The following is a 27,034-nucleotide window of genomic DNA, read 5'->3' as shown; positions in this document are numbered from 1 at the left end:
CCCTATGGAAAAGAGAAGAATTAGCTGGGTTGAAGGGCACAATGAGCAATTGTAAGCACACAGTGATATAATTTTGATGAGAAGGCTTTTTATAACTTTAGGTGGTAATACTGCCTGATGGCCATCTGACAATACAAATAAGGTTCCCGTTACACATAGCAACGCTCCAGCGATCCCGACAACAATACGACCTGGTAAGGATCTCTGGTACGTACGTCCTTACATGGTCGCTAGTAAGCTGTCAAGCATCCAGATCTACTCAACAACTCAGCAACGATACGGCGATCCATATAACGACCATGGCGGTCGTTGTCACACAGCAGCTACTCTGAAGACACAGCCCTAGATAGGCATGCTTCAGCGTTGCCTTTTCCACGCCCCTCTGCTTCGATTGGTGGCCACTACTGCACTATCACTACGCAGTTTGCTTCAGCGTCCCTGTGTCTGAGTCGCTAGTGCGCTATTTATTTGTGGATCCACAGTCACTGACACGGGGACACGCGATTATTATAACTGTACATGTTAAATGTTATGACTGCATATAATTGATAGCTGTCCTATAAAAGGAAATGCTACAAAGATCCTAATTTGAGACCACCAATCGGAGCTGAGGGGGCGTTGAAAAGACAAAGCCAAATCACGCCTGCGTCCCTGAGTTCTGAGTCACCAACGAGGTCACTCGTCGTTATTATGGTGTTAAATACAGCGATGCATGCTGGCCAGAGGGACACCAATGATCAAAAAATGTGTCAGGAACACCGCACTGCACTTGCTCACTGAGCCAGTGCGCGTGTCCTGAGTACAAAAACAGTGCTCAAAGATACCTGTGGAGTGGGCAGCAGCGGTGACGATGCATGCTCCAGGACCTGAAGCACGTGACTGCTGGGGGCGTGGCCTATGCTCAACAGAGCTAGCAGCTGCAGGGAAACTCCTAGAAAGGTAACTACAGGACAATGTTACCAAGGGGCATAGACAGAGACAGAAACCAGATCAAGCCGGGTCAAAGCACGAGATAGCAGGACAGTACCAAAGGGCTAGACAGAGCGGATAGTTAGGACGTAGCAATAGATCAGAAAACCAGAACGGGCAATGGATGGTACAATAGGGACAAACTGCAACAGGGCAACAATAGAACAATAGCCCAGCCAGGAGGTCAGAACCGGAGAAGACAATAGTACGAAAACGAGAGACGGAGTACAGAGTGAGGGAACAGGTCGGGTCATACACAGGAATCAAGCAAGCAATGCAGAATACACGCACACCAGGGGGGTCGGTCAGACACACAGCCAGAATAACAGTATAGCTGACAGAGAATGCTAGTCTGGAGTGAGTATAAATACCACCCCCAGCTCCAAAGAGAGGCCGGCAAAAGTTAACCCTGTGAGAACAGAACATTAACCATGTCCTAACCATGACAAAATGGTCTAGGACATTCGAGCACGATCAGCGATATCGCAGCGGGGGGACCGGTCGCGGCTATGTGTCACACATAGCAAGATCACTGGCGAGGTTACTGTTGCATCACAAAACCTGTGACGTTTCAGCGATCTCGCTAATGATCTTGCTATTTGTGAAGTACCCTTAAGACAAGGGTTACAGGTGTAAAAAAGTACTAAGGAAGCTTGCAGTAGGGTACTCCTATCTGTTCGTATGCCCCTGCAAAATGATGAGTATGTGTAACCTATATTCAAGATCCAGCCACAAACACTAGAGAGTCGTTCCAATGTCAGGTAGAGGGTCACAAACCTATTTGTCCCTATAGGGCCCTATATCTCTCTCCTACCTGACAGCGGAGGTTGGCACCCTCTTGATACGCAAATGGCGCCCCCGCTCCTCGGCGGCTCTCCCTAATCACCCTGTTGACTCCTATGTAAATAACATCAGCTTGGGACAAAAATATAATAGATAATAACCCCATGCCACAAACCACCAAGACAAAAATGTAAGGAATAGTAACTGGAAAAAACTCTAATTTTTGGCAGATTTGTAAACATTCGCTTTGGGAGGAAAAGGGGTCTAAATAACCCTATTTAGGTGTCTCCCTGAATGACAGCGGAGCTTTTACACCCTACGTTACTCTGGTGCCTTGTGGGGCCGGATTGATTGTAACCCCGTCCTCTGCCCCCATATTGACCTCTTGTGTTCCCTCTTTGGTTTCGCCATTTACTTCTATAATATTGGCTACCACCTCTACCCCTCTGTCTACAAGTGGCGTTTCCAAAGCTTCTCTCGGTGTCTGATGTCTCCGCCTCTGAGGAGGAAGGTTCTGACCTCACGTCTTTATCCATTCCTTGTTGACCCTCAAAAAAGTAGGCCTTATTAGCCTTAAACTCGTTCGAATCTCTAATGAACTGAGTATGTTTCCGATTTTTAATATTGTTCTGATATCTTTCAACTGAAATTTGTAAAGTAATTTCTTTCCTATTAAAGTCTGGATCTGACTTAAATTTCAGTGTTTTTTCAATCAGCTCATTAAGTCTTTTTGAGACCAACTCAAGATTTCTTTTCTCCTCCTCCAAAATAATTTTCATAAACCTGACTGATGAAGCAATGGACTCCTCTCTCCACACTTTCAGGAGATTAGGGTTACTAATCCTGGGGGAGGGAGAGATATTAATACGTAGTCCTCTTGGTACGATGTTATTTTTTATATAATTCTCTAATGCCTTAATTTCCCACCAGGACTTCAAATAATTCTTATCGCAACCAGTTAATGCTTTGAACACAGAATAAATGGATGGTGTAGAATCAGTACCCGTATAGTCTGCTTCAACCGAAAACACCCGATTAGCCTCATTAACCCAGGACTCAACATTAATTGGTCCTGACAGAAAACCAGCTATATTAATTGAAAAAACGTAACAAAAATTCTTAATAAATATAATTCTGGATTAATTATTCAACGGCTCATATACAAAAAAATCAATCCTTAAAAGATACTTTATTGACCAATCATTAAAAAGTTTTCAAAACTTCAAAAAACAGGCAAACAAAAATAGGCTTATTGCTGATTTTCAAGATCCAGCCACAAACACTAGAGAGTCGTTCCAATGTCAGGTAGAGGGTCACAAACCTATTTGTCCCTATAGGGCCCTATATCTCTCTCCTACCTGACAGCGGAGGTTGGCACCCTCTTGATACGCAAATGGCGCCCCCGCTCCTCGGCGGCTCTCCCTAATCACCCTGTTGACTCCTATGTAAATAACATCAGCTTGGAGTACAACAGATGGCCGGGGACAAAAATATAATAGATAATAACCCCATGCCACAAACCACCAAGACAAAAATGTAAGGAATAGTGACTGCCTTTGCTAATGCACTATTATCCCGTACACTGTATACATCGGTTTGCAGATACATTTTTTTATTATTATTAAAACATTTTTTGTCTTTGGGGGGGATTTTTTCAGGGATAATTCTAAGTTATTACTCCTGTCTCTCTTGGCCATATGTTCTGACACCCTCTTTCATCTTTCTGGGTGAGAAGTGTAGGGGTCAGTAAGGGTCAGCCCACGTGGAGCTGGGGGCACCAGAGTAACGTAGGGTGTAAAAGCTCCGCTGTCAGGCAGGGAGACACCTAAATAGGGTTATTTAGACCCCTTTTCCTCCCAAAGCAAATGTTTACAAATCTGCCAAAAATTAGAGTTTTTTCCAGTTACTATTCCTTACATTTTTGTCTTGGTGGTTTGTGGCATGGGGTTATTATCTATTATATTTTTGTCCCCGGCCATCTGTAATGAGCCCCAAACCCTTGTTACCTTTATTTTATTTTTTTTTCTAAATCCCTGTCGGCCCTATGGAGCCATCTTGAGGTTTTTTATGATTTATACCAGTGTTTCTCAAACTCCAGTCCTCATTGCCTCTAACACAGGTGACAAAATTATTATTATTAAGGAATTAGAAATTTCCACAGGTTCTTTCACATATGCAATACTAATGAAATCTGGAAAACATGATGTGTTAGGGGCCATGAGGACGGGGTTTGGGAAACACTGGTTTATACGCTAAACTTCCTGCCAACTCTCCCTCTTCTCCTCTAGACTACATTTCCCAAGAGACAGAGATGTATCTGTTCCACAGTTCACACACGTCCATCCTCCGTTGGCACCCACTCTACCTACTTTTATGCAGTCTAAAGATGGATAAATCACTGTATACATATGTTCTTCCTAACATTCCTCCCTCTTCACCTAGTATGCACCGTCCTGAGACTCTCTTGCAGTCAGTAATACTACGGTTGAGGATTCTTGCACCACAGAGGCTCAGTGTACTGCTGCGGAACAATAAGTCATATAAAATATTCATTTATTAAAATGCAATCTAGCACTATGGAGCACTCAACACTAGTGCCTCTCACCATAGTTGCTAGTTCTTAAAATTATTGTTCTGTGAAGCCTGCAATGTATCTGTACTCTCCCTGGTCTTTGCTCTTTGTGCACATCACCAGTCACTGTAAACTTGTCAAGGATTATAGGTCACACCCCCATGACATCATCATTCAGAACACACTGCAGAGCTAATGGATGAGTCATTCAAAGCACAGACTAGAAATCTCTGCACTCTGTGCTTTGACTGGAGGAAATAAGAAACTAGAGGTCACATGACCATGAAACAGAGTTGAATTTTAATAGCAAGGGAATTATGAAGTTTATTCATTTTTCACAGTCTTCTACTGCACCAATAATCTTTGTGCCTGGAAAAAAAATCCTTTAAACAAGCAAAACCAAATTTTTGCAGACAAAAAAAAGTCAAATAAATGTAACAAAAAAAGGCAATTTGTTGAAGTTAAAAAGTGCCCAAAACTCCTGGATGTCGACCCCAGGTGTAAGTCGCTCCTTGATATGTGAACTTGTCATTTTATTATATCATGGTCTTTGTAAGATTTTTCTGTTTTGTAGCCATTGCTCTATTTCTGGGTTTCTTCTGTGGGGCTCTCTATGGACATTGTTTTGATGAGTCATAGTTCTTTAGGACTAACTTGTGACATACTTTTGATCTCCTTTTGATATTACTGAATTTTTAGAAATAAAGTAAAGAAAAAAGTTTAAAGCAGGACTATACTGGAAATGATAAATGCTTCTGTGGAATATTCACTACAGGTGATGGTTAAATGAATACAGTTTTTTTAAATCAACGCAGAAGGAAAAAAACCTTGGTTTGTGCTTTATGGTATTTACTGCAATTTAATTATTATTCTGGTTGCAATTGCTGTTTGTTTCCTTTAGATTCTTTGGCTATCAAAAATACTTTTTAGTGAATTTTAAGAAATTAGGGTAATGAACATGAAGACATAAGGTATATTTTATACATCAGCCCAAGGACAGGTTATAGCCTCCACCACACAGTTCCCTGAACACTTTCCTGACAGTCCCACATAAAAGACATAGAAATCAGAAACCCTTATTTTCCTCTTTTGAGCTTCTGAGCTGCAAGTAGTGATTGAACGCTTCTAATTAGGTCCACAGTCATATGGGCCGTCGGGCACCTCATATGCAAATTAGAACATACTCAAAATTGTTTTCCCCAAAAGCAGACCATGTGGACCATACACGTTAGACTGAATTCTATTGACTTTTTTTTATCAAAGAAAAGAAGAAACCTGGCCTAAACAAGGAAAGGCACTTCCTGTTAATCCAACAAATCCCATACACCATGGAAGTCTACGCCCATGTTATTTATAAAAATAATCCATCTTTATTCAAACAAGTTTGTTAAAATATAAAACAAGTAGACAATGGAAATACATATGCAAAATATTACTGCTAACACAGGTAATAAAGGTACAGCTTTTCTCTACTTTGAGTATATGTGTAATCTTTTTAGATAAAGAAGGTACAATCTAAGTGACATAAGAGAATTCATAGTCCTGCTAAAGATATATGGAATAATCCCTAATTGATACAAATACATAGGTGTCCATTGAGTGAGTATGTCTGTAATAATACAGCAGTTGTTGAAATATTGCACATTCCTCACATAAGCTTTTTGAGTAATAAAAGTTATCTGCCAACACTGCCACAGAAAGACCCACTAAGACTACATTCATCAAGGAAAATTTCCTATATCAATAATTTGTAAAGGGTTGTGCAGCGCTAAATATATGGGGATATATACTGATCATTGATGTGCAAAATAGCCGTTTACATGTGCAAAATGCAGAGGCAATACACAACTACTATAGGGAGCAATGGAGATCCTGATATTTTAAACAGATGACCAAGGTAAAATAACCATTATTATTAAGTGCAAAATGTGAGGATAACATCCAGCAACTCTAAGTGATAATAGTAGTCCTACCACTTAAATGAGTCTCAATGGAAAAACACTTGAGTCTCAATGGGTGACACTTACCCCCATAAGGAAGAAGCTATACGTGAAACGCGCGTCGGGGCGTCAAGACTGCTCGCAGGTCAGGTACAGCTCTCTTGGTGTCATTTTTCCATTGAGACTCATTTAAGTGGTAGGACTACTATTATCACTTAGAGTTGCTGGATGTTATCCTCACATTTTGCACTTAATAATAATGGTTATTTTACCTTGGTCATCTGTTTAAAATATCAGGATCTCCATTACTCCCTATAGTAGTTGTGTATTGCCTCTGCATTTTGCACATGTAAACGGCTATTTTGCACATTTGTCACTTAGATTGTACCTTCTTTATCTAAAAAGATTACACAAATACTCAAAGTAGAGAAAAGCTGTACCTTTATTACCTGTGTTAGCAGTAATATTTTGCGTATGTATTTCCATTGTCTACTTGTTTTATATTTTAACAAACTTGTTTGAATAAAGATGGATTATTTTTATAAATAACATGGGCGTAGACTTCCATGGTGTATGAGATTTGTTGAATTCTATTGACATTTGTGGAATTTTCTAGCAGTTATCTTATGGTTATGTCTAGTCTAAAGGTTGCCTTAGGGATTGCATTACTGCCCACCCAAATTACCATTTGGCCAACAGCTTTCTTTCTTGGCTCAGCCGATTTCTCCTGTGTTGTCTATGAGGCAGTCACTGCCATATTCCTCTGGCAGCAGCTTATCTCACATCAGAACGCAAGAATCAGCCATTGGAATTCCAACGACTCAGTCCTTCTCTCGATCACCATGCTCTGTCACAGGAGAATCGGGAGGACTCCATACACATTCGACTGTAGGACAATCAGGACATCAATTTAACGTGTTTGGGGTCCTAATTTTATAGAAAACTGAGGAGGGGACATCATGCATAAGTGTCAATGCTGTAGATAAAGGCAAGGACCCCACAGCCAAAAATCATACATTGATCTAATGCCGCTAGGCAAAAATTTACAAAACTGAACATGAGGTTCTTAGTAGAGTTGAGCGAAACAGGTCGGTCAAATTGATAAGTCGCCGACTTTCGCTAAAGTCGGGTTTCGTCGATTGAATCCCGACCATAGCGTGAGGTCGGCCATGAGGTCGCCGACCCGCGTGCCAAAGTCGCGTTTCCCATGATGCTTCCAGTGCCTTTTCTCAGCCAATCATCCAGGACGCACACTGTGGGCAATGCGATCACATCGGCAGAGGCCACCACCATCTTAGAGAAGGGCATTCATGTGATCGGCTTGCTTTGTGTGGCGTCACAGTGGCTATAAAAGCCCTGACCGCCGACCGCCATTTTACTTCTGCCGATCTTAGCATAGGGAGAGGTTGCTGCTGCTGATTCTCAATAAGGAGAGCGTTAGGCAACAAAGAAAAAAAAACTGTGCTTCTTCTGATAGCGATTTCAACTGTACAGTTAGTGTGCAGTGACAGGGGACGATTTTTGTGTGTGCAGCAGTGCTAGTGGTTATTAGGCTGCATTATAAGCCTACCTGATAGCTGCATTGGTGTGTGCACACTGCTGTGCAGACTGCTTTTTTAAAAGCAAAAAAACTTTTATTCTGATTTTCTGCAGTTAGGCCTCATTCACACGTCAGTATTTTTGCATCAGTGTTTGTATATTAAAACCAGGAGTGGAACTTACAGAAAAAAACTATAACTGAAAGACAAATACTGATGAAATACTGGTCAAAAATACTGACGTGTGAAGTAGGCCTTACAGAGCGTTCATTTTTTCACACACCGTATAGATGTGTACGCTCTTCACACAATACCGTGTACCGGCTGGTATCACGGACATATACATGCTATCTGTGTGTGACTGTAAAAAAATAGACGGAGATTTAAAATTTTCCATACATACACCATATAGAGCTGTCCGCTTGTCAAACAGTATCGCATATCTGCTGTTTGAATACGGTCAAATCTATACAGAGACTGCGTGTATGTGTGACTCCGTAAAAAAATAGACGGAGATTTAAAAATTTCCATACATACACCATATAGAGCTGTACGCTCCTCACACACTACCGTGTACAGGCTGGTATCACGGACAAATACATGCTATCTGGGTGTGACTCCGTTAAAAACTAGATGGAGATATTCATTTTTCCATATATACACCATATAGAGCTGTCCGCTTCTGATACAGTACCGTATATCTGCTGGTTGGATTACGGTCAAATATATACTGGGAGAGTGTCTGTGACTAACGAAATATATACAGAGATTTAAATTTTTACATACTCCTTATACAGCTGTACGCTCCTCATACAGTACCATATATCTGCTGGTATTTTTGTTACATTTTCACAAACATGAGGAAGTATGGTGGAAGAGGCCGCGAATGTGGGCGGGGGGGCAGCTGGTACTGATGGTGGTGGTGGTGGTGCATCTGCTGGTTATGCCAAAAGCACAATAGCAGCTAAGGCAGGAGGTGTTGAGCCTGCATCATCGTCTGGCACAAGAAGGCCTGTAATGTTCCCTTTTCTGGGAGTAGGAAAACCGCTTTGAAAGCCGGAGCATCAGTAACAGGTTTTGGCTTACATTGCCGAAACAACCACCAGCTCTATTGCCTCCTCCTCTGAACTTTCAAAACTTGCAAGCACTGAGTCGTCAGTGCAGGGTTCTGGTCAGGAAAAACACCTTTCCTTGTGTCCTTCACCCCCACCAAAAGTGAAGGATGCGGCAGCCCACGCTTCAGATTACTCCATTGAGCTCTTTTCACATACCATGCCTGGGTTATCCAGTCAAATCCTGAATTTCCAAGTCCAAGATGAATCTGACATTAAGTGCACTGATGCACAGCCACTGTTAGATGATTCTGCTGGTACATTGACCCACAGCACTACATTGCCCTCGCAGTCTACTGAGCCAGAATCTGACTTGATGATACTCAGGTGCCCCTTCCCACATACTATACCACCTTACACAGTGACACAGAGGAATGTGCAGATGAAACTGAAGAGGAGGTGATGGATGACCCAGTTGTTGACCCGGATTGGCATCCATTGGTGGAAGAGGATGCCTCTGGCAAAAGCTCAGATGAGAAGGATCCGCAGCAGGCATCAACATCACAGCAGCGGTTATCTGGCAGGCCCGTAGCTGTCCAAAAACGTGGAACAAAAACCAAAAGAGGTGCAGGACAGCTTGGTCACATGGTCAAATTAGCACAGCGTACAAGCCCTGAAAATTTATACCATAGTAGGAAGAGTGCAGCGTGGCACTTCTTTGTCCAAAATACTACTGATGAGGCAAAGGTTATCTGTAAGAAGTGCGGAAGGACCTTTAGCCGAGGGAAAAATCTCAGAAATTTGAATATCAGTTGCATGCCTAGACATTTAACCACCATGCACTTGCAAGCGTGGACGGACTTCAAAACCTTAGGTACCACATGTGCACCTGCTCCGTCTGAAGGTAGCCAGCAACGCTCCATCGCTTCCCCCACTGTAAGACCACCGCCACCGGTAAGCACACCAACAGCAAGAAATGTTGAGGTGTCCTCGCAAGGCCAAAGCAGTGAGGGAATCACAATGGTTTTGCAACGAAACACTGAATCTAGGCCATCACCACCAACACCATTACCAACCCCCTCTCAGCCCATCCGGTCCACCGCTAGTTCCCCCATATGCAGCTCTCAAGTCCAGCTCACCCTACCAGACACTCTGAGAAGGACAAGAAAGTACTCATCCTCTCATTCGCGTACACTGGCTTTGAACGCCTACATTGCCAAACTAATCTCATTAGAGATGATGCCCTTCCGTTTGGTAGAAAGCAAAGCTTTCCGAGAGCTCTTGGCCTATGCTGTCCCATGCTATGACCTACCAAGTCGGCACTTCTTTTCTCGAAAAGCCATCCCTGCCCTCCACCTGCATGTGAAAGACTGCATTGTCCATGCACTCAAACAATCAGTGAGTGGAAAGGTGCACCTCACAACAGATGCATGGTCCAGTAGGCATGGCCAGGGCCGTTACCTGTCCATCACTGCGCACTGGGTTAATATGGTGGATGCAGGCTCCACCAGGAACAGCGGCGGTGTAACAGTGCTGCCTAGCCCACGGTATAGGAAACAGTTGGCTGTAGGCGTTTGACCCTCCTCCTCCTCCAGAAGTGAAAGCTCTTCCACAGAGCGCAGTCGCACGAGCACTCAATCCACAGCTGCCAGTGTTGCACACGAGGTTTCCCACTATCGCACAGCTAGTGGTAAGCGGCAGCAGGCTGTTTTAAAGATGATGTCTTTGGGTGACAACAGACAGACCGCGTAGGTTTTGGCCGACTACTTGAAGTGACAAACTGAGTCATGGCTGGGCAGTCTACATCTTGAGCCAGGCAAGGTAGTCAGTGATAACGGCTGGAATTTTGTGGCAGCCATAGCTCTTGCAAAACACACACATACCTTGCCTGGCTCACACTTTGAACCTGGTGGTGCAGTACTTCCTAAATAATTATCAGGAGTTAACAGCCCTGCTCCAAAAGGTGCGAAGACTGTGCTCACACATCCGTCGCTCGCCCGTACACTCCAGTCGTATGCAGAAGCTGCTGCGGTTGCTCCACCTCCCCAAGCACCGCCTAATCATAGACGTTGCAACAAGGTGGAACTCCACCCTGCACATCTTTGAGAGGCTGTGCGAACAGAGGCAGGCTGTAATGCATTTGTGGGAGGATACACGGGCAGGCAGTTTGAGGGCAGACATGGAGTTGTCGGGTGTGCAGTGGTCAAAGCTGAAAGACCTCTGTAAAGTCCTTCAGTGTTTTGAGGTATGCACATGGCTGGTAAGCGCAGATGATGCCATCATAAGCATGAGCATCCCACTTATGCATCTGCTCATGCAAAGTTTGACACACATTAAGGATCAGGCGTCGGCAGTGGAGGAGGAACAGGAGGAGGAGGGATGCTTTGATGACAGTCAGCCATTGTCTGGTCAGGGAACTGTCCTGGACAAGGTGGAGGAAAAAGAGGAAGAGGAGGATGAGGGGGATGATTATTTTGGGGAGGAGGATGCTTCTCTGGGGGCAAGAGAAAATGTTGGTGTGGCAAGGTCAGGTACAGGGTTTGTGCATGACAGGAGGGATGTGGATTTGCCAGAAAGTGCTCCTCCACCCACCACTGTCAGTGCATCATTGACACCTGGAACATTGGCCCACATGTGTGATTATGCCTTGCAGATCCTAAAAAGGGACCCCCGCATTGCCAAAATGATGAAGGATGACGACTACTGGTTGGCCAGCATCCTTGATCCACGCTATAAAGGCAAATTACACAACATCATGCCACAGGAGAACCTAGAGATAATATTGGCTAACAAACAAGCAACTCTGGTGAACCGCTTGTTTGAGGCATTCCCAGCACATAGTAGTGCTGGTTCTCCCACGAGCCGAAGTGGGCAAAATGGAAGAGGTGTTCGTGGTGCACACAGCCGAAGTGCCATTGGAGACAGGGGTTTCATGACCATGTTGTGAACTGATTTCTCAAGTACCGCTCACACGACTGGTAATACTGCATCGATTGCAGGGGAAGAGTCTTGAGAAGATCATTTGCATACTCCCAGTGCCTTCTGGGATAAGTGAAGAGTCTCCGCGAGCTCAACGATCATTGGGTTTTGGCCGTTGCAGCTGAAAAGAGGAAATCGGAAAACCAGGGGAAGAATTTTGGGTCATCTTTCATCGTTTTTAAGAAATCTCAGTATGGAAGAGGCCAGGAGTCATTTGGTGAGCTGCATTTCTTGCTACATGTTCACAGACTTACCAGTGGAAAAGCCAAACTTCACATGCCACAAATGCAAGCTTGTGTCCCTGTTGGAGGAAAAATTGCAAAATCTTGAAGAGAGGTTAGCTACGTTGAAGATCATTAAGGAAGGTGAAGAGTTCTTAGACAGAGCAGAATTATCTCTTCATGTTACAGAAAGAGAAGAAATTCGAAGTGCACCTGAAGAAATAGAGGAATGGAGACATGTGACCCAGAGAAGCAGGAGGATCAGGAGGCAGTCAGCACCCATACTTCTCTGGAACCAGTACCAGGCTCTCACGCAGGAAAACGATGAAGAAATACATCAGGATAAGACTTTGCCCACAAACTGCAACCTTGTACGCCTTCAGGGTCCTCCTGGATGGAGAAAGAAAAATGTTGTGAAGAAGAAAAGGAGAGTGGTGGTCATGGGGGATTCCCTGTTGAGAGGAACAGAGGCCGCTATCTGCAGACCGGATATAACTTCAAGAGAAATGTGCTGTCTTCCAGGTGCAAAAATTAAAGATGTGTCTGACAGGATATCAGGACTCTTCAGACCTACAGATGACTACCCATTCCTGCTACTACATGTGGGGACAAATGACACCGCAAGAAACGACCTGGAAACCATCTGCAGAGACTTTGAAGACTTAGGCAAGAAAGTGAAAGAACTGGGAGCGTAGGTGGTCTTCTCTTCCATCCTCCCAGTGGATGGCCATGGAACAAGGAGGTGGAATAAGATTCTGCAGGTAAACAACTGGCTACGTCGATGGTGCCGTCAGCAATGATTTGGATTTATGGATCACAGAGTGAATTACCTTTACGATGGACTACTTGCTAGAGATGGGGTGCACCTTACGAGGACTGGAAAACATGTATTTGGAAGTCGCCTTGCTACACTTGTAAGGAGAGCTTTAAACTAGAACAACATGGGAAGGGAAGCAAAAGACCAGAAAAAGCCATACACCTGACAAATGCTATTGAGAACTCTGCTTTAGAAGTGGAAAGGAAGAACAAAGACAAAAGAATCTAATTAATAAAAATATTGGAGAAAGAGAAACCAATCACAAACTAAAATGTTTCTATACTAATGCACAAAGCATGGGCAACAAACAAGGAGAATTGGAACTACTAACACAGGAAAAGAAATATGATGTCATTGGAATCACTGAAACTTGGTGGGACAATACACATGATTGGAATACAAGACTAGAAGGATACAACTTATTTGCAAGAAACAGACTTGATAAACGAGGAGGAGGTGTGGCATTGTATGTTAGAAACGTGTATATCTGCACAGAGATTGATGCTTCAGAGACTGGGAGTTCTGTGGGTAAGAATACAAGGACAGAACAATGGAAAGGACACCATTGTAGGCATTTACTACAGGCCGCCTGTGCAAGCTGAAGATATGGATGAACTCTTTATGCATCAAATGGCCAAGTTCTCCAAAAAATATGACATAGTTGTCATGGGAGATTTCAACTATTCAGACATTTGTTGGGAATCTCTCTCAGGCAAAACTAACAGGTCAAGGAAATTCTTATCCTCTCTTGCTGACAACTTTATCTTCCAAAAGGTAGGGGAGAAAACAAGGGGAACTGCTACCTTGGATCTAATCCTTATAAACAGGGAGGAAATGGTTGAGGAGGTAAAAGTGGCTGGGACCCTAGGAGGTAGCGACCATGCTATTTTAGAATTTTGGATTACTAGAAGAGGAAGACCTGTGAAGACTCAGACGTCAAGGTTAGATTTAAGAAAGGCAGATTTTAAGGGTTTCAGAAAGATAATTGGAGGGATCCAATGGCTGGATATCCTTAAAGACAAAAATGTCCAGGAAGGATGGGAAATCTTGAAAAATGAAATTCTGAAAGCACAATTGTTAACAATTCCGAAAAGAGGGAAGAATAGGAAGCATTTAAGGAAGCCAGGATGGATGAACACAGAACTTAAGCACATGCTAAAAAGGAAGAAAAAAATGTTTATAAAATGGAAAGAGGGAGGCATATCTAAAGAAGAATATAATGCTGTCTGCAGAACCTGCAGGGCACAAATCAGATTACTAAAGCTGACAATGAATTGAGGCTTGCAAGAGATGTCAAAAGCAATAATAAAGGATTTTGGGGATATGTCAAAAGTAAAAGAAAAGTCAAAGATGCTATAGGATTTTTACAGGATGAAAATTATGAAATGGTAAGACAGGATGTTGAGAAGGCCGAACTTTTAAATTCCAATTTTGCATCTGTTTTCTCTCAGAAAGGAAATCTAACATCAACTGTTCTTCACTGTCCTATTAAGGGAATAGAAGAATCCAGGATATCTATAAACAGAAAGATAGTGAGGAAACACTTAGCTAACCTAAATGAATTCAAGTCTCCAGGTCCAGATGAATTACACCCCAGAGTACTGAAGGAGATAGCAGAAGAAATTTTTGAACCCCTCTCCATAATCTTTGAAAACTCTTGGAGAACAGGAGAAGTCCCAAAAGACTTGAGAAGAGCAAATGTTGTTCCTATCTTCAAAAAGGGGAAGAAGGTGGACCCAGGCAACTATAGGCCGGTGAGTCTGACTTCTATACCAGGAAAGATCTTTGAACAAATTATTAAACAACATGTATGTCAGTACTTGGATAAGAATGAAGTGATTAAACAGAGTCAGCATGGGTTTGTAACTATTAAGTCATGTCAGACTAACTTAATTTCCTTCTATGATGGAATCACTGATTGGGTGGATCAAGGAAATGCTGTAGATATAGTATATCTTGACTTCAGCAAAGCATTTGACAAAGTATCTCACACAATCCTTATGGAAAAAATGACTAGGTATGGAATGGACAAGGCAACTGTTAGGTGGATTCATACATGGCTTAGTGATCGAACCCAAAGAGTGGTCGTAAATGGCTGCACATCCAGTTGGAAGAATGTCTCAAGTGGGGTACCACAGGGCTCTGTCCTGGGCCCTGTATTGTTCAACATCTTTATCAATGATTTAGATGAAGGAATTGAGGGTAAACTGATTATATTTGCTGATGACACAAAGCTAGGAGGGATAGCTAATACTAGAGAAGAGAGAGAGGATTCAAAAAGATATAAATAAACTGGAGAAGTGGGCAGCAACTAACAGAATGGTTTTTAACAGGGAAAAATGCAAAGTACTACATCTGGGCAATAAAAATGAAAAAAGCATATACAGAATGGGAGGAATAGGGCTAAGCAACAGCACATGTGAAAAAGACTTGGGTATACTAATAGATCACAGACTGAATATGAGTCAACAGTGTGATGCAGCAGCAAAAAAGGCAAATGCAATTCTAGGATGTATTAACAGAAGCATACAGTCTAGATCACATGAAGTCATTATTTCCCTCTACTCCTCTTTGGTCAGACCTCATCTGGAATATTGTGTCCAGTTTTGGGCACCACATTTTAAAAAAGACATCAACAAACTGGAGCAAGTTCAGAAAAGAGCAACCATAATGGTGACCGGTCTGCAAACCCTGTCTTAAGAGGAAAAGTTCCAGGATCTGGGATTGTTCAATTTGCAAAAGAGAAGACTGAGAGGAGACTTAATAGCTGTCTACAATTATCTAAAGGGCTGTCACATTGAAGAAGGATCAACTTTATTCTCATTTGCACAAGGAAAGACTAGAAGCAATGGGATGAAACTGAATGGGAGGAGAAACAGATTAGATATTAGAAAAAACTTTTTGACAGTTAGAGTGATCAATGAGTGGAACAGGCTGCCACGAGAAGTGGTGAGTTCTCCTTCAATGGAAGTCTTCAAACAGAGGCTTGACAGACATCTGACTGGGATGATTTAGCGAATCCTGCTTTGAGCAGAGGGTTGGACCAGATGGCCCAGGAGGTCCCTTCCTACTCTACGATTCTATGATTGCAAGTGACAGGAGACAGCAGTTGTCAACTATGGTTACAAACTACTTCTCCTCCCATATCTATGTTCTCCCTCACAGGTCATTCCCCTTTGACTATTGGGCCTGTAAACTGGACACCTGGCCTGAATTGGCACAATATGCCTTACAGGAGCTCGCTTGCCCTGCTGCTAGTGTGCTATCTGAAAGAGTCTTCAGTGCTGCTGGATCAATCCTGACAGAAAAAAGGACCCGTCTGTCGACCCAAAATGTTGATGATCTAAACTTCATTTTAAAATGAACCATGCATGGGTTTCAAAGGATTTTGTCCCACCTTCCCCTGATGACACATAGGTTGCTAAAAATTTGGCTCGCTTTTGTCCTTCTCTTCCTCGGACTTGTCAAATTCCTCCATTTGCAGCTGCTGAATGTACAGCCTACACATCAACATATGCCATTTTTTAAACCTCCATAAGTGGTTGCTCCCCCCAAGGGCTGGGGTAACCACCTGGCACACCCGGGCAAGTGCCGTTGCTCTGAACAGGTGGGTGGACCTACTCTTGGCCGATGGCACTGGCACAGGGCCCCTCATCGTACAATAAAGTGTCTCTGATGGTGAGGGGGCCCACTCGCCATCAGACACACCGACATACCACACCGGCGTACTATGAGGCGCCCTGTGCCAGTACCGTCGCTCACGAGTGGGCCCCCCGCTTGCTCATGGCCACAGCACTTGCAAGTTGCAATACTTACCTCTCCCTGCTCCACCGCTGTGTAGTTTGGGCAGTTAAATCCTTCACAGGTACGGCCACTACAAATTTGGTGAACTGATCGATGATGGTTAAGATGTAGCTATGGCCTGTCCTGCTGGCCTCTACCTTCAGATGATCAATGGCTACCATTTTTTATGGACGTCAATTCACAATCGGATGCAGTGGTGCTTTATGATCAGCTTTCACAGTTCTCCCAGTCACAGACGTGTGACATTCCTGCCACCATTTTTCAATGTCTCCTCTCATGCCAATCCAATAGAATCACCTACAGCCTGTGGCTTCTGTCTTTTGCACTCCAAAGTGACCAGACACATCATGATAGGCAGGGAGGACCATGTCTACATCTCTCCCTGTGATCACAATTTGATGGAGACGAGTAACGGTGATGGGATCCACGCTACTGCGATACAGCAATCCTTTCTTCACAAATAACCATTTTCGCTGTCTCCACAGACAAAGTAATTGAGGGTCAGCATTGCCTCTGCGAAATCTACTGGGAGGTTTTCCCATGATCAGTAATTCCCAAATTTCTGCAAACACTCGACTTTCCTTCTGTACTTGTATCCATCTAGTTTCCAGTAGCGGAGAGTCTGGACTGGCTTACTGAGACTGAAATATATACGAAGATTTAAAAGTACCCCAACAATGTATACTGGTGCACGCTTCAAATACATTTCGCTTTTTCTACTTTTTATATTCTGGTGTAATCCATACTGAGCCTGTGAGTGTCTGTGTCTGACTCCAGAAATATATACGGAAATTTACAATTACCCCTAGACTGGATTCACCAGGTATCTGCTGCTACAGTACCTTATAATCCATACTGAGTGATCGTGTGTGGTTTCCTCCTATATATTCGGAGATAACATTTTTTACCCTGTACTATATACAGCTTCTATCTTGTTATACAGTACCTTTGTTCGACATTTAGTATTACGGTCAAATCCATACTGACTGAGCGTCTGAGGGTGACTACGGGAATATCTATACGGAGATTTAAATTGTACCCTATAATATATATAGTAAAAGAACAGATTAATCCAGCTCACCGCACTGCCTTGCTGGTAGGATCCAAATCCTGCGCACGGATTTGACTAGGCAGTCAATCAATAATAGAAAAAAGGGAAGAAAGTTCCAGCGCTAGGAATGGAAAATTAAAAATCCATTTTATTGTGCCAATGCATATTAAAATTCCAGCAGGTACAGCATATCAGTCGGATGACTGCAGAACAACGTGTTTCGACGCCTCAGGTCTTAATCATGTTTAAACATGATTAAGACCTGAGGCGTCGAAACGCGTTGTTCTGCAGTCATCCGACTGATATGCTGTACCTGCTGGAATTTTAATATGCATTGGCACAATAAAATGGATTTTTAATTTTCCATTCCTAGCGCTGGAACTTTCTTCCCTTTTTTCTATAATATATATACTTGCTCTCTTGTTATCCAGTACCTTTTTTTCAACATTTTGCATTATGGTCAAATCCAGACTGAGTGAGCGTCTGAGGGTGACTCCGGAAATATATACCGAGATTTCAAATTTGCCCAACACTGTATACAGCTCTATGCTTCTGATACAGTACCCTTTTTTGCTATTTTGATTCTGCGGTAATCCATAGTGAGCCTTTGAACGTCTGTCTGTTACTCTGGAAATATAGTTGGAGATTTAAGATTACACCAACACTGTATACAGCTGTATGCTTGTGATACATTACCCATTTACTGCTTTTTATATTCTTGTCTAATCAATACTGGGACTGAGAGCATTTGTGTCTGCCTCCTGAAATATATACGGAGGTTCAGAATGTTTAAACTATACTATATATACCTTGTATCTGGTGATACTGTACCCTTTTTCAACTTTTTATATTATTGTGTAATCCATACTGAGACTGTGAGCGTCTGTGTATGACTCATGAAATATATACGGTGATTTACAATTATCCCTAGACTGTATAGAGCTGTACGCTTCTGATACAGTACCATATATCTCCTGGTATTTTGGGTACATTTTCACAAAAATTAGTAAGTATGGTGGAAGAGGCCGTGGACGTGGGCGTGGGGGGCCATCTGGTACTGATGGTGGTGGTGGTGCATCTGCTGGTAGTGCCAAAAGTACAATAGCAGCTAAGGCAGGAGGTGTTGAGCCTGCATCATGGTCTGACTCCTGAAGGCCTGTAAGGCTCCCTTTTCTAGGAGTAGGTAAACTGCTTTTAAAGCCGGAGCATCTCCTGATGGTTTTGCCTTACATTGCTGAAACAGCCTCCAGCTCTATCGCCTCCTCTTCAGAAGTTTCAAAAAATGCAAGCACTGAGTCGTCAGTGCAGGCTTCTGGTCAGGAGCAACCCCTTTCCTTGGGTCCTTCACCAACACCAAAAGTGAAGGATGCGGCAGCCAACACTTCAGATTACTCCATGAAGCTCTTTTCACATACCATGCCTGGGTTCATTCTAAATGGGGCAAATTATACATGGAGCATTATTTGGGCCCATCATACACTGGAGCATCATCCATGAGGCCCATCATATACTGGAGCATTCCAAATGGGGAACATCAGACACTGGAGCAGCATTTAAGGGGCTCATTATACACTGGAGCATTAGAAATGGGGCTTATTATATATGGAGCATTATTTGGGCCCATAAGACACTGGAGCATCATCCATGAGGCCCATCATACACTGGAGCATTCCAAATGGGGGACATCAGACACTGGAGCAGCATCTATGGGGCCCATTATACACTGGAGCATTAGAAATGGGGCCCATTACATATGGAGCATTATTTGGGCCCATAACACAATGGAGCATCATCCATGGAGACCATCATATACTGTAGCATTATGTGGAGCTCATCATATACTGTATGGAACATTATATGGGACCGATTATTCTGTATGGAGAAATATATGGGGCTCATTATTCTGTATGGCGCACCATACTGTATGGAGTAATATACTGCCCATTTTTTGAGCTATTGTAGAATTTAAAATAGATATCAGTCATGTCATGTAAGAAGCGAAGTATTTTTCATTGTACTATACCTATATTTCTGTGAGGTATCGGAGCATCATGAATTGTGGTATGCGTTAAAGGGCCGCACTGACACTCTTTGGGCAGGGGCACACGAAAACCTGGAGCCAGCCCTACCCCCCCACAACTTTTAGCCAAATAACCCCCAGTTTTCAATGAGTAACTATTATTATGAAGTAAATTAAGGTTGACAAGCTTAAGTAATAAGAATTGATGTTGTTGGCATTGAAATGGGCACTGTAGGTGTGTTTACTGTCCTCCACTCCCTGCCGACTTTGCTTCCCTATTGACTTGCATTGGGTTTCGTGTTTCAGTCGGACCCCCGACTTTGCACTATAGTCGGCCGATTTCGTTCTACTCGACTTTTGAGAAAGTCGGGTTTCATGAAACCCGACTCGACCCTAAAAAAGGTAAAGTCGCTCATCTCTAGTTCTTAGTTTAACATTCTGAGCAGACTGTATGAAGCCCACTGCCACGTCACGGTGAACCTCATCTTACCTAGGGCCATGAGTAAAGAAAAACTCACAAACAATGCACAATATTCCACAGTAAATTCTACAATAAAGTTGTTAGATCACATATCTGACAGCAGAGTGGGGTTTTATTTGAAGTTTAAAAAACTGATTGTAAAACTTGATGTTACTCAACTATAATCCTAAACTGGTGTACAGTACTGGTGCCCTGCTGTCAGTCAATGCCAGGGCGGAGTACAGCTCACTATGTACTGAGAGGTGAATGAAGCCACTACCATCGCACCTCTACCGAAAGCTATAGGCTGCTGGGAGAAATAAAGTTAATTTCTTCTAAATAGTTGCGCTTTCAGTGTGGTGGCCGCACAGCTTTTAACCTGCAGATAAACCCCATTTCTGCATGTTAAAGGGAACCTGCCAAGGGAAAAAAATACTATTAACCTGCAAATATGGGTTTAATCTACAGGTTAATTGCATTGTGAATTGGCCCGGTGCCCTCACTTAGAATCTTACTGCCGGGATGAAATTAACTTTATTCCTCCCGACAGAGTTTAGGTTTCAGTCATGGTGTAGCATCGGCACAGTTTCAGTCACCGCTTTGTGTATAGAGCGCTCTGGCTGTAACTGCACCCCCGGCATTGACTGACAGCTGGATCTAATGCTGAGCGATCTGTCAGTCAGTGCTGGGAGCGTGGATACAGCTGAAGCTCTCTATACCCAGAGCGGTGACTGGGCCCTGAACCCGAGTCGGTGCCACCCTCCTGACTGAACGCCGATCGCTGCTGGGAGGAATAAAGTAAATTTCCTCCTGGCAGCGGGGCTCTAAGTGCGAGTAACAGGCAGGTTCAGAACGCCATCAACCTGCAGATTAATACCATATCTGCAGGTTAATAGCGTTTTATCACATGACAGGTTCCCTTTAAGTAATTGCTGATAAAGGTGGTTACACAAGGGAAATCATCCTTTGCTTTGCAGTTTTTTTGTACATAGATGCGTAGATTTGACTATTTTGTAACCATTAAACACACAATGCAGCAGTCATGCTGTAATCGATACTCACGGTTTGTAAATTGTATTGAAGCTATTCAGCTCGTAATCTGTCATGTTCTAAAGAAAAAGAAAGAAAAAAAACGTTACTTAAAGAGTTTACATGGGGAGAGAGGACACTTCTGATTTACAAAACTAGGTCCTTTTTTTAATCTCCAGGGGTGTATGAAAGCGTTGGTGTTCTTTCGTGCTGCCAGGAAGTATAGTACATATTCATGCTCCCATCTGTCTATCCCTCTCTTGTAGTCAGTGAAGAGAAGCTCAGGTTATCCTTCTCCTTAAAGGGAACCTGTCACCAGGTTTTCTCCATATTAAGAACAGCCAGCATCTTTCAGCCCTCTGTTTCAGCACACTAGAATGAGGTATGTCTGTTCCCAACAAACTACTTAAGGCACGAAAAAGACCTTTAATTATACACATACAGTGGGGCAAAAAAGTATTTAGTCAGTCAGCAATAGTGCAAGTTCCACCACTTAAAAAGATGAGAGGCGTCTGTAATTTACATCATAGGTAGACCTCAACTATGGGAGACAAACTGAGAAAAAAAAATCCAGAAAATCACATTGTCTGTTTTTTTTTTCATTTTATTTGCATATTATGGTGGAAAATAAGTATTTGGTCAGAAACAAGCAATCAAGATTTCTGGCTCTCACAGACCTGTAACTTCTTCTTTAAGAGTCTCCTCTTTCCTCCACTCATTACCTGTAGTAATGGCACCTGTTTAAACTTGTTATCAGTATAAAAAGACACCTGTGCACACCCTCAAACAGTCTGACTCCAAACGCCACTATGGTGAAGACCAAAGAGCTGTCAAAGAACACCAGAAACAAAATTGTAGCCCTGCACCAGGCTGGGAAGACTGAATCTGCAATAGCCAACCAGCTTGGAGTGAAGAAATCAACTGTGGGAGCAATAATTAGAAAATGGAAGACATACAAGACCACTGCTAATCTCCCTCGATCTGGTGCTCCACGCAAAATCCCACCCCGTGGGGTCAGAATGATCACAAGAACGGTGAGCAAAAATCCCAGAACCACGCGGGGGGACCTAGTGAATGAACTGCAGAGAGCTGGGACCAATGTAACAAGGCCTACCATAAGTAACACACTACGCCACCATGGACTCAGATCCTGCAGTGCCAGACGTGTCCCACTGCTTAAGCCTGTACATGTCCGGGCCCGTCTGAAGTTTGCTAGAGAGCATTTGGATGATCCAGAGGAGTTTTGGGAGAATGTCCTATGGTCTGATGAAACCAAACTGGAACTGTTTGGTAGAAACACAACTTGTCGTGTTTGGAGGAAAAAGAATACTGAGTTGCATCCATCAAACACCATACCTACTGTAAAGCATGGTGGTGGAAACATCATGCTTTGGGACTGTTTCTCTGCAAAGGGGCCAGGACGACTGATCCGGGTACATGAAAGAATGAATGGGGCCATGTATCGTGAGATTTTGAGTGCAAACCTCCTTCCATCAGCAAGGGCATTGAAGATGAAACGTGGCTGGGTCTTTCAACATGACAATGATCCAAAGCACACCGCCAGGGCAACGAAGGAGTGGCTTCATAAGAAGCATTTCAAGGTCCTGGAGTGGCCTAGCCATTCTCCAGATCTCAACCCTATAGAAAACCTTTGGAGGGAGTTGAAAGTCCGTGTTGCCAAGCGAAAAGCCAAAAACATCACTGCTCTAGAGGAGATCTGCATGGAGGAATGGGCCAACATACCAACAACAGTGTGTGGCAACCTTGTGAAGACTTACAGAAAACGTTTGACCTCTGTCATTGCCAACAAAGGATATATCACAAAGTATTGAGATGAAATTTTGTTTCTGACCAAATACTTATTTTCCACCATAATATGCAAATAAAATGAAAAAAAAAACAGACAATGTGATTTTCTGGATTTTTTTTCTCAGTTTGTCTCCCATAGTTGAGGTCTACCTATGATGTAAATTACAGACGCCTCTCATCTTTTTAAGTGGTGGAACTTGCACTATTGCTGACTGACTAAATACTTTTTTGCCCCACTGTATGCAGTGCAGTCCGGTCCGATTGGCATGTCTTGTCTTAATCCGGCACCTACTTTCTTCCTACGATCAGCATCCTTCAGCCCTGCTTCGTGTGCATGACACATCCTACATCATTCACAGTGTCCTCCATCACACTCCTGCAGAGGTCCACTTGTCTCTGTCCTACTAAGGGCAGAGCAAAGCACTATAGTGAACATGTGCTGCCTTTACTTATGGGCGCTGTTTGGCCTTTCCCAGTGCAAACGCATTACTTTGCTCCTCCCTCTGCAAAGCAGAGAGAAGTGCGCCTGCACCGAAGAGCGATGGATGACACTGTGTGGATGACATAGGACTAGTCCTCCACATGAAGCAGGGAAGGAGGATGGTGATTGTAGGAAGATGGGAGGCATCGGATCAAGACCAGAGATGCCCATTGGACTAGACTGTGCCCTCTGTGAGTATACTAAAAGGTCTTTTATGTGCCATGTATAGAGGATTGGAGACTGACATTCAGCATTGTAGTGTGCTGTAAAAAAGGGCTTAAAGATGTTGACCGTACTTGGGGAAAACCTGGTGCATTTCCTTGGAATTTTCCTTCACAAATATTGTGTGACCACCCGACAAGGCAGCAAAAAACTTGTGCGTTTGGTGATTTACTTATTTTTGCCGGCATAAAAATCATCTTTATTGGTAGAACATCACCCTGTTAATACAATCATGTACTGCCAATAGGGCTCAATGTACCTGAAGGCCCACTACACACCCGTGGAACATGTATCGCAATTCCTGGCTCGACATCCGAGTCCCCTGATCTGAGACAACTGCCTCATGAGACACATGAAACTGGCCAAGGCTTTCTCATAGACGAAAACAATGTCTGAAGAAACCACTGGAGCCATAGGCGGAGGAGGACATGACTTGGGGATGGGTGGACCTTTACTCCTGCAGCTTTTTTGGTATAGTGGTATAGATTTTAAGCAAGAGTGATGTTGCTTTCAAAGTAAGAAGCACAGTATGTCTGTGCCTGGGGGGTTACTGTGAGGAGGGTGGGGCTTACATAGAACAGGAAATCTGTGTCTCTCCCTCTTTCTTGCACAGGATGAACAGGAGGAAGCATTTCCCGCCCACCCGCCCTGTTTATAATCATTGTCCTAAAACGTTTTAATTATTGCTTGTATGATGAATGCTTTATTGTATTTTTGAAATTACCATTGTATATTTTGTTCCAGGTTCAATTTTATCATGGCTATAAAGAGTTAACAGCATTAACCTTCTAAGCCCAAGGGAAGGGCCATCCTTCAGCCATGGTTCCCTAGAGGTTTCCTCCACAGGGGGTTTTTCCTCTCCTGAGCGCTGTAGGATGACTCTTTGTGAGTCGGAGGTTTGCCAAGTTAGTCCCCTTAATGCTTTTGCAGGGACTTCTAGTTTATAAGTTTACTAAAGTGATTTATTTAAAAAAAAAAGGTGTCAAATGTGAATTTATAACCCGTCACAGCTTTGCGGTTTTGGAGTCAGGCGGAAGTTGCAGACAAGTTAAGGTGGACTCATTTTAACTAATAGAGGATGTAAAACCTCATGGTGGTGAACAGGCTCGGCTTTGGTGGCCAGCCTCAGGGATGTTGTAATGGTAATGTCAATCGGGGTGGGCACAGTGGTTAAGCACAGGAGTGAGGATAATAGGGTCATTGGTGCCCTGAAAGTTTACTGGCTCTGCTTGAAAGGCAAGCCAGTGTGTGCCGCCCCTTTATGGCTGTCTGGCCTGGTTCTGTATGTCAGACAGCTGGGGATATCACAGTACTTGTGAATCCCAATGTACTAGCACTTCACCTGACTCCTACTGTGATTGTTTTAATCCTGTGATTTAAATAAAACTGTGGCCTGTTGTGAGTTCATTTTTCCCTTCACCATTGAGGTCTGATGCACTCCCTCCTCTGGTGAAGGAAGGTAGTGAGGCTGATTATCAAACACCTGGGCAGCTAGATGATGACTGGGTGGCTGGAATTGAGGACTGGATATAAGGCTGCCGACGCCCTTCTTCCTGGCTGGTGATTTTCCTGCTGGATTCTTGGAGACCAGTCTGATTCCTGCTTCTCAAAGCTAAGTTTTTCTGCTCTGCTTTGTACTCTTCAGTTTTGTTTTTGTTTTGCCTTGTTTTTTGGGAGTTCTGCCATCCCCGGCCGGGGGTGAGCTGAATTCAATTTTTGTCTCTGATCTGTTGATCTTTTGCTCTGTCTTCAGAATATACCTGAGTGCTGATATAGTCCTTTGAAGCCTAGCGACTTCAGGGCCTGTTTTTCCTATCAGTCGGTTGGCTCATTTTGATAGGGTTTTTGCGGATGGCAGACAGCAGCTTTTCTATCCTGTCCTATGTAGTTAGCTTGGGCCCCATCATTTGCTCAACCTTTCTTTCTATCTGTGTTAGTGTTTTCATCTTGCTTCACCGTCATTATATGTTGGGGGCTGCCTATTGCTTTGGGGTCTGCTCTGGGGCAGTTTAGTTTTTCCCCTTTCTGTCTTTAGGCTATCTAGTTCTCCGGCTGTGATCGAGGGGGTCTAGGGCACCGTAGGAACCCCCCACGGCTACTGCTAGTTGTTGTGGATAGGTCCAGGGGTCTGCAATCCGATAGCTGCCAACCTCTCTGGTTTTTCTGGACTTAGCTGGTATTTTGTTTTTTCCTCCTTCGTTGACTCATCATAACAGTGGCCATTTTGACAACCAAAATAATGTGTTGTGTATTTATTCTAGTGCCTAGGTTTACTGTAGTTATGGTGGTTTTAAGATGGAGTAGGGGTCCGTCCCATATCCATAAGTCATGCATGATGTTCTTCTACCAGACAACATACAATACAGCCATGATCCCCAAACAGGAGTCAAAGGTGTCTGCTACAGATATTATTGTACACTAATGGCACCAAGGATGGCAAACTCTTTCTATACTTTGGCACTAAGGTCAAAATAATGAAACTGGCAGATGACCATAAATATTATATTGCGTTGGTCATACCATTACTTGACTTCCACCTTTTTAGCTTTCAGCATTGCTAATACATACTGTCGATTGTGAAACCAGCTATACAGAATTAGGAAACTCAAAAATACTGTCCTGGGTTAAGAAAAGGAGGATATGGAGATGTAAAGCAGAATCTTATAATATTAGATCTCATATGGTTTATGCATTATTTACCAGAGTATTGCCCTTTGAAATAACATAAGTAAGCAGATGGGAAGTATATATAGGTCCTCTGTGAACGTGATGAATGTGTTGTTTTACACCACATGCAGGTTACACATAGCAGATGGAGAACAAAACATATACTGTACTGAGAGCAGAAACTGCAAATTAAGTCACTTTTTTTTTTAGAATACAGTTTATGAAAAAAATACACAAACTACAACACTCCATAAAGTCAAGAATGTCTGGTTTTATATAAAAGCTGACAATAAGTCTTATAGGTCCACCAAAAGGACAAAAGCATTGGGAGACACTTTTTAATTATTGCATTCAGGTTTTTCATTCTGTCCCTTAATTACAGATGTATAAAATCGAGCAGCTAGCCATGTGGAAAATATATGGACACAGAATTCAGTAAGAACACTGGCACCTTTAATCGAGCAAAAATACAAATAGTGTTATATGGACCAGAATGGAACATAGAATATACTGTGGAATATGCAAACCAAAAAAAAGTAATTCAACCCTACCAATCAACGACCCAACCAACAAACCAACCAACAAACCACCCAAAAATAGACATTAAGCCAACTTATATA

General features: G+C 43.1%; 1 protein-coding gene across 2 annotated transcripts in view; it reads right to left on the bottom strand.

Moving 5' to 3' along the window:
• Positions 1 to 27,034, bottom strand: part of BLNK (B cell linker) — a 383,923-nt gene that overhangs the window by 192,562 nt on the left and 164,327 nt on the right. For both annotated transcript variants that reach the window (XM_073546530.1, XM_073546532.1), the window contains exon 3: positions 21,269 to 21,315. In XM_073546530.1, coding sequence (XP_073402631.1) covers positions 21,269 to 21,315 — 47 coding nt within the window. The remainder of the gene's footprint in view (positions 1 to 21,268; positions 21,316 to 27,034) is intronic.

This window comes from Dendrobates tinctorius, unplaced genomic scaffold (assembly GCF_039654945.1).
Source record: "Dendrobates tinctorius isolate UK_male_01 unplaced genomic scaffold, ASM3965494v1 ptg000147l, whole genome shotgun sequence".
In the NCBI taxonomy this organism is placed as follows: domain Eukaryota; kingdom Metazoa; phylum Chordata; class Amphibia; order Anura; family Dendrobatidae; genus Dendrobates; species Dendrobates tinctorius.
This window is presented reverse-complemented; position numbering and strand designations above follow the sequence as displayed.